Here is a 14,092-nt window from a genome sequence, read left to right as displayed (position 1 = left end):
AAAGGAACTAGGAAAGGTGAAGATAAGAAAGTAAAAATGTCACAGTCTGGGCAGAAATGTGAGCTGAAATGACCTGAATATGCTCAAACTGGCTCTTAGACAGGTAATAATGTGATTAAAATCCAGACAAGATTAAAATCATAGAGGCTGAGTTTTCACACCACATCTCTGATTTCCTGGTGGTGGGAGGTGCTGCAAATCCAGTGGCATTATGACATCCAGACCCCGAACTGCCATGCTGCAGAGAAAAGCATTATTGTCCCTGTTAATAGAATAAACTTTATCTATTAATAGAATGGGAAAAATTATTTAGCTCACAAAATCACAACCCCTTGTCTTCTCAGCTCTGATACTCCTGGTGAAGCCCCCAGTGACTGGAAAAGGGAAACATTGCATCATTTTAAAAAAGGGTAGAAAGGATGACCATGGGAACTGCCAACCTGTCAGCCTCACCTCTGGCCTGGGAAGGTCACAGGAGAGCCTCCTAGAAGCTCTGCTAAGGCACAGGGAGGTGATGTGAAACCATCAAATCATCTTGTGAACATGTACCTGTATACTGCAGTGCACTCAGACTCTGAAGATGAGCTTTTAAGGTCCTTTCCAATCTAAAGTGTTCTATGATTGTAAGATTCAAATTTTAAAACAATGTGAAAAACTAGGGGTAAACAATATGCCTTTGATTTGCTCTTGTGACATCAAAATATGAATCTGGAATAACATTTCTAAAGCCAAGAGCTGACAGTGTCCAAAAGAGCACAATAGTCAAAATTTCTAGGAAAAATATGCTGCAGCATTCCAAAAGTGGATCATGTAGACACAGGTTTTCAACCAGCCTGTGAGTGTGCCAACCAGCAGAGCCCATCTCCAAAAATTCTGAATCAAAGGCTCTTCTTCAGTTATCTCCCCAGCTGAGTAGGCACACTAAGCAGTGTGGAATCATAGAATCATTGAGATTGGAGAAGACTTCTAAGATCGAGTCCAACCATCAAACTAACTCTGCCATATTTACCACTAAACCAGATCTCCAAGTGCCACATTACAAGTTTTCTGAACACTTCCAGGGATGGTGATTCAATTGCTTCCTCTGGCAGCCTGTTCCAGTGCTTAACAACCCTATCAGTGAAGAAATTTTTCCTAATATATAATTGAAACCTCCCCCAGCACATCTTCAGGTCATTTTTTCTCACCCTGCCACTTTTTCTTCAGAAGATGGCAAACTTTCAATCTAGGGATTCAGCATGCATATAAACATACACGTACCTCTTTTCAGGTGTTTTGCAGAATATCCATTCCACAGAGGGCTGGGGGTAGCTCTCAGATATGCACTCGATAGAATCTGATTTTTCCCTTTTCCTGAAATAGGGTTTGGCTGGTTTTTCTGATAAAAATCATGCAAATGTTTAAGAAAGTTGAAATAATTTTGAAACAATGTTTTGCTCATTTCGTAGTACATAAAGTTGCATAGCTGTGATTTGTTTCAGGAGTTTCAACACTGAGAAAATGGTTTAGCCTTAGGTGTACTGTGGATTGGTCTCATGAGCTTTTCAGCTTTGATTGCTAAATGCTCAGCTTCTCTGTACCAAAGGCCTGCCTGTATATGCCAGGGATAATCCTGAGGCTGATACTGAAAGGTGTTAATTTGATGTGGGTGCTATTCATTTCACTGGGCAGGAGCAACTGTGATTTTGAAATCACGTCCTAAGCCTGTCCTTTGGTGGGGTAGGGTATCTGTTGAGACTACAAAATCTGTACACAAAATGGGGTTTGCTCAGTCAGATCAGATACATGATGGAGACAGAAGGGGTGATAGTGACTTCTGACAGCCAGCAAACTTCTCTACTCTGCATCTGTAACCCTGAGGGAAATGATTCCTAGATAATTCCCAGCATCCTGAACCTCTCAGGCAGAGACCTGGACTAGGAACAAAAAATTTAATGTATTAAAACTGCTAAAGGTTTGACTCAAAAGGAAAAGCACTGAGTCCAGTTTTAAGCAATCTTTCAATGAAATTGCAGCTGCCACATGTAGAAGTGACATTTTTCTCAGTCATACTTTCACTGTGGGCAAGGTGACGTGCTAAGGTGAAAGTAATACCCACGGCTTTGTAATGTCTTTCCTCATTTGTGTATGAGGTTTTTTTACCTACAGAGATTCACATCCAAGTTGAAGGATTCACATCTAGCCTGAAGGGTTTTATAAGAGATGTAATTATGACATTAAATTCACAGGACCAAAGAGAAAGCAATCCAAGCAATTGATATGGAAAAGACCTTTACCAACATTGTTTCAAACTATTCTTGCTTGCACGTGTAATAACACTTTTTACCTCTAAAGCCTAATTGGTATAGAGATGGCAATTCTTAGTGAAAAGTTTAATACCTTGTCCCCTCAATGAAGCTGTTGAAATTGTAACTGAGGCATGCAGTAACCTTTCAAATTAAACAAGCAGAAATTAGAGGTGACTTTTCTGACACCAGAGAGAGAAAAAAAGTCAAACAGAAGAAATACTTTAAAAACAACTAAAGAGGGAAAACCAAATGTTGATTAGTCACAGTTTATTAGAACCAAGGCAAGTAATAGTGCTTGTTATGCCTGGAAGGGTTCACTCGTCTTTTAGCTGTTTGGATTGAGGTTTTGCCTTTGAAATCTCTTTTTGCAGTTTTACAGTTTATCTTTAAATTTGTCCCTTTCCAGGCAAAATAATATTATTTTTCTATTCTGTTAAAAAATCATGTCAATATGTGTCTTTATGGGGTTTTTTTTGTGATGTTTTGGACACCCTAGTTAGAAACAGAAGCTTGCACTTTGTTGCAGCTGTTGCCTTTGCATCAGAGACGTCTCTTGTGTGAGCCTTGGGAAAACTCAATCAAATCCACTCTCACTGGGAGCCTTTCAAAAAGTTTCACCTCACAGGTTCTCTGCCATAAGCATTTAACAGCAGCTAAAACTTCAGCTTCTCGGGCACACTTGTGTTGAGCAGCTGCAGAACTGATGGGTTTTGGTTTAAAAGACAATGAACAAGTCAAAGCTGGCACTGAGAAGAGGGACTGTTTCTTGCTGCTTTCCTCAGTGGACCTCTTGCCACCCATAGAATTGTAAAAGGAAAAGCAGTGAGAGAAGTGAGAGGCACAAGTGGAAAAGTGGCAGCAGGTCAAAGTGTGACCAGAATATAAAAGGGAGATCCTGATCTTGTCCAGGTTACAACCAAGTTAGCAACACCAACAATAAACAGGTTAAAATGAAAGCAAACAAATCTAGCCCATGAGCATGGAAAGCACAAAAACAAGCCACCATCAGTTTGTCCCTTTTGACACAGAGGGGAATTTTTCACAGGGGAGAAGAAAGCTTCTGCACATTTGCATCTTTATTTGTTCATTTGCATGGTTTATTGACTGGAGAAAGCTGACTCACATAGTTTGTGGTTCTGACTTCAGCCTCCGAAGACAGCTCCAAGTGCTATGCTAATCTAGGAAGATGCTTGAAGTGCAGCACATGAAAGCTTCATTGCTTTGACTGAACTTGAGCCTCTGCCCTTGAACCTATTGATGGAATGACCCCTTTCATGTAGACATACTTACTTCGGATGAGAACAGGCACAACCACTGTGTAATTGCCAGTTTTACTCGTGACAAAGAGGGTGTATTTTCCAGCTTGTCCTTCTTTTATTTGGGAAAAAGCCAAAGATGTAATATATCTATAAAACAGAAAGTAAAGTTATCTTTGTCATGCTAATATGAAGAAGGTAATATGCAACACACACAATTAAATGTTAGCTCTTTAGCACTTGCAAAAACCCTTCAAAGACACTGGTATTCATTATTTACACAGTGCCCTTCAACCTGAAATGCTTCCTTCGTGTGTCTTCCTACACAAGCAATACACAGGAATTTACAGGCACAGTACCACATGCTTAATGCTGAGCATTGGGAAGGATGACCTGCCTTCCTGAGCTTGAGGCAGTTCAGGAGCCCCACAGCCACATGCTTTACCTACAGTTTCATTCTACAAGTTTTGCACGAGGAGGCAGTCATGGAGCCTCAGGTTCCAGTCCAGATTTGGCTGTGAGAGTTAGAATGCTGTTGCTGTTGTTCTTGATCTGCACTGTGATCCTAAAAGTCACATAATTCTTCATGCCTCTGTTTCTTTGCCTACAAAATCAAAATTTTTCCTCATGACCATATCAAAGCTCAAATCCATCAATGTCAGAGAGTGCCTGGAGACTCCCATGCAGAATTAAAAGAACAAGCTTTTTTTAAAATGTTCTTGGTCTTAAGATTCATATGTGTACACTGATCTAAATGACAATCAGTAATGTGCTGCTGGGTGACAACAGTTAAGGATTAAGAGATTGGAAAAGATAATGAATACATGAAATCAAACACAGGCGAAGTCACAGAAAACATTCCATTTGCATTCTAAAAGAAAAGATCTCTTAGAGGATCTTTGATCCAGTACGTGCCTTGACTTACCTATTCTCTGAGTCAAAAGAAAGGTTACAGTCTTTGCTCTTTTTAAAGAACCAAAAGCATGAAATTATATTTGAAATGTTCATTGTTATTCTTAATTCAATATCTTCAAATACATTGACTTCCACCTTTTTTATTGTTTGGTAGATGTTCTCTGTTCCTTGAGAATTCAAGTAACACCCAAGATCTTCCAAAATATTAGGAACCTGCAATGTAGGAGGACAGACAGTTAGGTATTTATTAGCAGTTACATTTATTTTCTTTTTTTTTTTCTTTTTTTTTTTTTGCATTCAGATATTTTTAAAGGGTGCTCTTTTTTAAATTTCTATCATCCAATCTATTAACAAATGTGTTGAATTCTACTGCATGAGGAAACTGTGTAGGGTTCCTGTTGAATTAGTCAATTCTGTTCTCTAGACAAACCCCACAGAACAATCTAGCCAGAGCCATGATAATTTCTGTTAGCGATACAAGTTATTCTTTACACTTAATTTTGTTTCCTTTTATTTAGAACCATAGGGAGACACAGAACTATAATAAAACCTTTCTGTTTGTAACTTAGATGCAGAGGCAGAATCAGAATGTTGGGTTTATTTTAGCATCTCATTGCTTGTCACTGCATCATCTGGCCAGACTGCTCCTCAGCTCCTTGGGGGCTTTACTGGGTAAGGAACATTTTTCATTTCCTCACCCCTGTGTACAGCTAAAGGAGAATTGCAAACAGAAACAGAATCTTCCCCAGTCATTCTGAAAGCCACCAACGGATCAGTGAGTCTCTAAGATTAGCTGCAGCAAAAGGTGTCAAGGAAGTAGCTCTGTCTGGAGAGGAGCCCTAAATGTCTCCATTGCTTTGTTGGGTTGAATTTTATCCAGCGTAAGTTTATGAAAGGACAGAGTTCATTGCATCCCCATTTTGCTTGTGTGGTTGGTTCTTCTCATGCCTCACTCATTTCTCCTTTCTCTTGACCTGAGAAGTACCCAGAAATAACAGCCATATTCTGCCTTCTCAGATACAAGGACAGCACAACTTTGGCTGCTACACCCTCATTTGTTACTTAAATTACTGATTCATTTGTTCAGAAATGAAAAAGATTTCATAAGACTTCCTTGAAACAAGAATCCTTAGGAAGTATTTTTACCACAGGTCTCAGCTGATTTATAATTTAGTTACACATCACCTCCTCCTGGCTTCCTACCATTTGGAGTCAGAAGAGAAGAAAATAAAATTGTATTTGATTAATTGTCCAGCTTTGGTGTCGAAGTCAAAGTTTGGGCCTGACAGGGATTTATGGCTTTGGTGGTGGGAATAAGAGCAGTACAGCTTTCTGTCAGTCCCAGCAGCTGTGGCACACACACCCCATGGCCTTGGCAGTCTCTTTTAAGGGCACATGTTTTCATATGGATTTTTACACTGATATGTTGCCAACAATATCCAGCAATATTCAGGCATGCTGATATAAGATAACATCTTACGTTATGTTAATAAAAAAGCCAAAAGGTGTTAATAAAAAAGCCAGTTTTAGAGAAAACTGGTACTTAAATATTCACAGTTTCAGAGTCTGAATTTTCAGATATGTATCCCTCTAACCTTCTGGAGCTGTATTTGGCATAACCCTAGTGATTTTGTCTGTGATGTCCTCACATTCTAAACGTTTAAGGTGTTTCTGGGAAGGTATCCTGGAGTGGACAGGAGCATTTTATAAGCAACTTTCTCTCTATTATATCACCTTAGGAGCTACTGATGTCTCTGGTGCTTCTGAACCTTCATCCTTCTGGCTGATAAACCCACACGTGATTTCAGATGTATTTTGAGTCATTGTAGAAGTGAAAGCAACTGCTGTCATAACAAAAACTGCAAAACAGAAATAGAAAAAATAGATCTCTGCTATGGGATAGTAGTATCAGTTAAAATACAACAAAACAGTTGAAAGATTACGTCTTTTAAAAAAAAGCCAAACTGAATATGAAGACATACTGTATGAATTTGCTAACTCTGCATTTGTGTATTGAAGCTGAGTGGAAGCTCTCTTTGGAGAACCTTTAAAAAGCACAGGCACTTCACACTTTACAAGTGTGTCCCATAATACTGCAGAGAAAGTCTAAACACAAAAGCCACTTTGTGTTATAGAGGCTCCTTTAGAAACAGCATTACCAAACACAGATGCTCTCTTGCACTTCCCTTTTGCATCCTTGTGCTGGAAAGGACCAAACCCTGCAGCACCAAACTCTGCAGCACTGGGAAGGAAGACGATCATGCCCACTGTGAGATGGAGGATGATCATGCACCTTCCTTCCCACAGAAGGCAAAGGCAAGGACTGGGAAAGTGAGAACCACCTGCTGTAGGAGATCAGGCTTGAAAACATCTAGGGAACATGAAGGTGAACAAGTCCTTGGGACCTGATGAGATGCATTTGAGAATCCTGAGGGAACTGGCAAAGGAAGTGGGTAAGCCCCCATCCATCATACTTGAGAAGTTGTGTCAGTCCTGTGAAATTCCCACTGATAGAAAAAGGGAAAACATAAGTTGCCTTTTCAAAGGGGGAAAAAAAAGACCTGGAGAACTACAGGACAGGCAGTCTTGTTCTCTGCCAAGATTATGGAGCAGATCCTCCTGCAAACTATAAGAAGGCACATGGAAAATAAGGAGGTGACTGGTGACAGCCAACATGACTTCCCTAAGAGCAAGTGGCACCTGGCAAATCTGGTTGGTCAATGGATGGGTGGTCAAAAGCTTGATGTCCAAGCAGAGAGCAGTGGTGAGTGGTATTCCTGAGGGGTTGGAACTGGGACCAATATGTTTTAACATCTTTGTCAGTGACATGCACAGTGGGATCAAGTGCACCCTCCCCAGGTTTGCTGATGACAGCAAGCTGTGTGCTGCAGGCAACACACAGGAGAGAAGGGATTCCATCCAGAGGGACCTGGGTTGGCTTGAGGGATGAGCCTGTGGGAACCTCGTGATGTTCAGTAAGGCCAAGTGCAGGGTGCTGCACCTGGGTCAGGGCAATCCCAAGCACCAACACAAGCTGAGTGGAGCTTTGATTGAGAGCAGCCCTGGGCAGAAGGACTCAGGAATGTTGGTGGATGAGGAGCTCAACATGAGCTGGCAGTGTACACTTGCAGCACAGAGAGCCAACTTCATCCTGAGGTGCATCAAAAGCAGCATGGGCAGCAGGTCAAGGGAGGGGACTCTGCCCCTCTGCTCTGCTCTGGTGAGACCCCACCCACAGTGCTGTGGTCAGCTCTGGGGAACAGAAGGACATGGAATCATTGGAGCATGTCCAGAGGAAGGCCACAAAGATTATCAGAGGATTATCAAAGATTATCTTCTACGGAGACAGGTTGAGAGATTTGGGGCTGTTTAGCCCAGAGAAGGTGCCTTGCAGGCACCTGAAGGGGACTAGAAGAGAGCTGGAGGAGGATGTTTTACAAGGGCAAGGAGGAATGTTTCAACTGAAAGAGGGCAGGTTTAGATTAAATATTAGGAAGAAATTCCTCATTAGGAAGGTGTTGAGGCGCTGAATGAGGCTGCCCAGGGGAATTGCGGATGCCCCAAGTAGCAGAAGTCCTTTATCCTTATGCATAAAGAGCAGTGAGGGAAAGCTTCTGATGCCTCAAAGGCACCATCTCTCCAGAATGCTTCCTACAAGCCTTTCTGCAGGACTGCAGCTTGAAAGGTCACCTTTCAGCTTTAAAGAAGCTGCAGTAACCATGTACCCACCACTGCACCAAACAGAAGGAAGACTGTACAGCTGGCTGGGTGAAACGTGTCTGATTTCCATTAATTCCCTAAAGCCAGCCATCAACAGTACAAATAAGCAGTGAATCATAAAATAACATCTTTCTCTTGGCAATCTGAAATATTTCTGCCCTCAGGCCTTGGTGTTCTGCTTTGTTTTCTTCTGCTCAGTTCCTGAGATGGTTGCACACAAAGCTAGGTGCAGAGTTGAAAAAAGGAAAGAAGGTAAATATATCACAAAGTACTCGAAGGATGAATGTGATGAGTCTCTTTCTGCAGGCAATGAAGGAGCTAAACTGGAAGTAGGAAGAAATGAGTTAGAGTTGTTGCCATTTGTATCTTCTGGAACTCTGAGCTGGCAACACTTTGACAACCTCTTCTCCTTGCCAAAGTGTATTAAGGCTGGGCATTTCTCATTCAGACGTCCAACATACACTTCAATTTGGTTGCCACCTTTCCACAGCATGCACAGGCAATGCTTTGGCAGATGTCTGAGTAAAACCCTGCGTGTTATCCCTAAGAAGGATGAACATGATTTCTTTGTGGAGACATGTATCTCCATCCTTTGGCTATAAAAATAATAACGGCGCTTCTTGAGATGGAGTGCCAGCGGGAGCTGAAAGGCAGGTATGCGTTAGGTATCTGCACCAAGCATGCTGAATTCCTTCCATCAGTGCAACTCAGGTTTCTAGCCTCCCTCCCTAGCTTTTCACCAGGTCCTTCTCTGCTCAGCATTCCCCACTTCTGTTGGTTTGTTGGCTGATTCTTTCATCTTATTCAAAGCAGAGACCATTCACCTGGCTGGCAGCCAGGGATTTAGCTGATGGAAACCGACCTATGTCCTCTGATTTCTAAAACACACCGGCAGAAACCACCTGAAAATATGACCTCAAAATCTCAACTCATTTGGCTTGCTGAGTATTCCCATGCTTTATGTTTCTGATTTCTGAATTTTAATTTCTGACTGTACAAGCTAAGCTGATGTATCTCAAAGTGGAATTACTCTATTTTGCTCATGTTGCCTTGTCAGAGGGAGTCCTAAGGCCACAGCAGAAAAGGGAAGGGTGTATTTAAACACCAACAGGGAGCAGATTTGCAATCAAAAGTTAGACAGCTGTAGCAACCAGACTGTGAGTGAGACATGCAAACAAAGTGTCTGATGAGCTGGAACTGCATCTGTAAAGGATGGTATGAGGGACTGTGCTGGAAGCAGTGAGCACCATGACTCCCTCAAGTGTAAGTAAAAATGTGACTCCTTTTCATGTAAACTGCAATAGCTTGCCACTTCTGTGGTGTACCTTTATTCCTGTGAAGGTTTTTAGGGTAAGGAAGGATGTTTTGAACCTGACATGATTCCTGATGCTTTACAGTGAGAAACAAATGAGTAATATGATAGTAAGAAGTATTTACATGATATTGAGTGGCCTAAATTTGTGGTCTCGAAGGTCTTGAAGACTTTTGTAGGACAAAATAGAAAATCAGAGCATGAATGAGCCTTTCAGAAAAAGTAAAATCATGAAAAGAAACACTAGGAAAATGGTAATGTTCTGATTTGCCATCTTGATTTTTCAGCTTCTATGTGGCATCTTCAAAAGCTGCTGTTATGGTCTGCACATCAGTCATCCTCCTGAAAACCCAAATTAAGAACTGCAGAGACTGAAAGCACTGGGTAAAGAATATCAAATATGTAGCAAGCATAATCATATTGTCTATTGCTGAACTAGAGTGAAGCTGACATGAAAATAAATTGCTGCCTCTGAACAATGTTTGTTTATTCCTGCTTTCCTTCTTCATTATCTTTTTATAGGTTATACAAAAATAAAGGCAGGAGGAGAAATCTTGTTCTCAGTGCAATCAGACAAACATCTAGCTGCCACAGACAGAGCCAAGATTTCATCAAGATGTGTAGGCACATACTTGGGGAAATGCCTGTAAAAGGCAAAAAGGGAGCTTACATGTTATGGTGCTGACAAGGCAGGCCTGAATCTACTGGAGAGATACCAAACCAAGAAGCTCTGTTTAAGCTACTTCAGCTATCAGATGAATGCAACTGCTTCCGAAATTTTATTTTCAAATGGGAGGTGACAAAAGCAGCCTTTGGAAGACTGGGAAAACTATTCCAAAATATGCTGAAAGTCTGAGGTAACTAGAAAGACAATTGCTTGGAAACTGGAGAACTCTGAAAGATGAAAACCTTTCTTTCATACCTAGGGATGCATCTTGTATTTGTATTCAGCTCAGGGTTCTTAATATTTTACATAGCAGCCAGGCCTTTCCTAGACATAGAACAATCTTCCACTCTGCTCTACAGCTCAGAAGATTTACATAAAGCAAACTATGCTCTGGGTTTTATTTGGTTTCTGATTATGTCCTCTGGGTGTGACTTTATGGATTAACTTTCCAAAATTTTCTTTGTGATCAGGGGAGGTAGGTAGACCCTTTCTTCCAGGAAAACTATTTTCTGTCATGACTTGTCAGAAAAAATTCTCCAAAGTAGTGGCATTAAGTTCATTGTTAAGCTCATGGATGAGCTTAATATTCATTCATTAGCTCTTTAAAACCACCACTCTTGCATATGGTAGCCTTTTTCTCAAATCACCCCCAGAGTCGTGGATCCTGAAGTGAGAATTGTACTCAATACAAATACGCTAAAAATCAGAGGGAGGCAGGACAGGTAAAAAGAACTGACCTTCACTTAGTTCCTACCTTTTAACCATATCTAATTTCTCTCCTATCAAACTTAACTTTTTTCCTTCCTCACCTTTTTGCATTGCTTCCTTCCTCAGCATCTTCACCCTTTCAGCTTAAATAGCTCTCAGCTCAGAAAAATAAGTACCTTGTGAGTTCATTCTTGTATGATGGTAGGGCCAGAGGTGTTGCTCCATGTTTTGGAATAATAACCATGTTAGAACAGGGTTTAACAAGCAAGGTGGGTGACAAGGTGCCTCAGCTGCAGCTCCTGCTAATTGTGACCAGCTGTTGGAACACTGCCTGGGGTATGTCTGGGTCAGGAGCAGTCATTTATCTGGTCTTACCTGTTAGTTACAATACATGTCACGTGAATTGACTTAATTATTCACAGTCGTGTTCAAGCACGATTGAGATTTGAGCTGGAAAGAAGCCTACAGAGTGTGATGGTTCTATGTGGAGGGTTTAGAGGGAAAGGACAAGAATTTCTAGACTTGAATCACTGAGCAAGACAGCAGAGAAAAACGGAGCAGAGGAGGGTGCGTAGCTTCAAAAAGTGCTCAGTTTGGGTCTGTGTAGCCAGTCAAAAACGAATAATGGGGTCCAACACCGACACTATACAACATCCTGGTATGCTGCCGTCACCTGCCAGTCTTGTTCGCCGTGGCCTGCAGCCTTTCGCGCGGATTATTTTCCCACCTGCAGCTGCCGCCGCCACCTCCCCCGCGCTCCCAGCTCCTCTCCGCTCTCCGCCCCGCGCAGGCGCTGGCAGCCGGGCTGTCTGTCCGTCCGGGGCACTGTCCGTCCGGGGCACTGTCCGTGCGGGGCCGCGGGCAGCAGCACCGGCGCGGGGCGGGCGGCAGGGGGCGCTGCGGCCCCGCGCACCCCGGCGCTCCCGCGGGAATGCCGGCGGGATACGGGCGCGGCGCCCACCCCGAACTCGCCCGGTTCCGGCTCCTGGGTGATTGCAGAGGAGATACCACGCTTTTTTATACCCTTAACGTGACACAGAAGTGCCTTGTAAATTCTTTCATGCATTAGTTAAATCGCTGAATCGCTGATGACTGACTTCATTATCTTTTTCTTTTTTTTTTTTTTTCCCATGGAATCTCCAGCTAACATTTTCTGGTTTTTTAATTGAAAGACAGAAAGCTTAAAAACACTTCAGAAAGTTAGGGAAGAGTCCGGAACATAAGTCTGATGAGGAGTTGATGAGGGAGTTCAGCCGGGAGGAGAGAAGGCTAATGGGGGACCTCACTGCTCTCTACAACTACATTAAAGAAAGTGTGGTGAGCCGGGGATCAGCCTCTTCTCCTAGGGAAAAAATCAGAGGATGAGAGGAAATGAGGACTCAAATTACGTCAAGGGAAGTTTAGATTGGATATCAGGAACAATTTCTTCAAGAAAGGTTGGTCATGTGTTGGAGCAGGCTGCTCAGGGAAGTGGTTGAGTCACTATCCTTGGAGGTATTTAAAAGACCTACAAATGTGGCACTTTGGAACATGATTAAGTAGTGGACTTGGCAGTGCTGGATTAATGCTTGGACTTGATGATTTTATAGGTCTTTTCCAACCTAAGTGATTCTATGATTCTCTGATTTTGGAGAAAAAAAAATAGAAAAAAAATTGGGTTTTCTTTTCATAAGAACAACTGATATAGTAAAAATCTTCTTTCTCAGAAGAACACTTTCATGTAGATTGTGCCCCTGTTTATTAAAGTGGCCTCAAAATTGTTTCTTCAAAAGATATATTAAACTAGAATTTGTTGTCACAGTGAGTAAACCATTTCTATGCATCCAGTGCAAGTCTCAGCAAAGGGTTTTGCTGGTAGATAACATCCATTTTATGTCAGTTTCTGTAGCAAAACCACACTGCCTCTCCTAAGAAGTTTGCTTCCCTAGTTCTCCCAAATTTAATCTATGCCTTAATCTAAAAGATCTTCTTCAACATATGAGAAACAGAGAAGTTTCCTCTATCTGCCTCAGAAAACTACTGCCAAGACTCACCTACTTCAACCAAGCCTGACACAAGCAACAGGGAAAACTCTGTCCACTCTGTTTAAAACTCTGTATTTTAAATTTTCCTCATCTTTTCATCAACCCTCTATTTTCAGGTCCTAGATGAAAACAGCTGCAAGAAATTTGCTCTTTCATGGTTTTTCTTAAGAAATACCTAAGAACTTGGTGACTGTTTTTAATTTTTCCTCTGTCTTGTTATGAAATTTTGGTACAGATTTCAGCAAGCTTCATCTTTTGGATAACATTATGCTTTTCAGTCCTAGTACCTGTCTTCTTAGAGAAGGACAGTCAGCAGCCCAGCCTATGGCTCATTGCCAGCAACTTGTAAATTATATAGAGATTTGATCAAAGAATAGTTGAGATGGCTGAAGCTTTCAAATAAGGTATCACATGGGCCATATATTTTACACTCCTCTGTTGGAAAACTAGACAAAAACTTACCCCACAGAACAGGCAGCTGTGAGTCAGCAGATACTCCTGTTTTTACTGATTGCTTATAGGGATGTTAGATTCAGTGCCTTATGTAGCACTAATAAGCTAACAATGAGAGGCAGTGCAGGAGTGTTTTTCTCATGATGCTATTACACATCCAGTGTTATTGATAAATTTTGCCATTGACTTTATTGCAGACCGCTATCCAAACCATGCCTTGTGATAAAAATAGTGATTTCAGCATTCATTAAGTCAGGAAGAATAACAACCTAGTTTGACTGCTCAGGCTGGTGCTCACAGGAACCTCCCTGAAATCCCTGCTGCTTTAGCTACAGTTTGGGTGATTCCAGCCACTTGTGATCTGGTTTGCAAAGAATAACTAGGACTGCTGAGGACACACTTTTTTAGGAAGTGGCTGAAAATACAGTGAACCTCAGCTACCATGGCAACCTCTCTGAGGAAGAGCCTATGCTGCGGCTGGTTCTTCTTCTGCTTCTTGTCCACATCTTCCGTCCTCTCAAGGGAGCTTCTTCTTGGCTCCCACATTACCTTTCCACCCCACTAAGTATGGTGAACAATGAACCACATTAGGAGGTGCTTTGCCAGCAGACAGAGCTCAGCACTGTCAAGGACACACCTGGAGTCCTGTGCCAAGCTGTGGGTTCCTCAGTGAATGACAGACATGGGCATACTGGAGAAAGTGGAGTGGAGTGCCACAAAGATGATTATGGGATAGGAACATCTCTGCT

General features: G+C 41.9%; 1 protein-coding gene across 1 annotated transcript in view; it reads right to left on the bottom strand.

Moving 5' to 3' along the window:
• Nucleotides 1-6,721, bottom strand: part of FLT3 (fms related receptor tyrosine kinase 3) — a gene marked incomplete at both ends in the record, with an annotated part of 28,016 nt that extends 21,295 nt beyond the window's left edge. The window contains 5 exons of the mRNA XM_084201013.1: nt 1,261-1,378; nt 3,579-3,694; nt 4,470-4,672; nt 6,194-6,318; nt 6,619-6,721. Coding sequence (XP_084057139.1) covers nt 1,261-1,378; nt 3,579-3,694; nt 4,470-4,672; nt 6,194-6,318; nt 6,619-6,721 — 665 coding nt within the window. The remainder of the gene's footprint in view (nt 1-1,260; nt 1,379-3,578; nt 3,695-4,469; nt 4,673-6,193; nt 6,319-6,618) is intronic.
• Between the last annotated feature and the right edge of the window lie 7,371 nt (nt 6,722-14,092).

Source organism: Fringilla coelebs, assembly GCF_963513975.1.
Source record: "Fringilla coelebs genome assembly, chromosome: 2".
NCBI lineage: Eukaryota > Metazoa > Chordata > Aves > Passeriformes > Fringillidae > Fringilla > Fringilla coelebs.
This window is presented reverse-complemented; position numbering and strand designations above follow the sequence as displayed.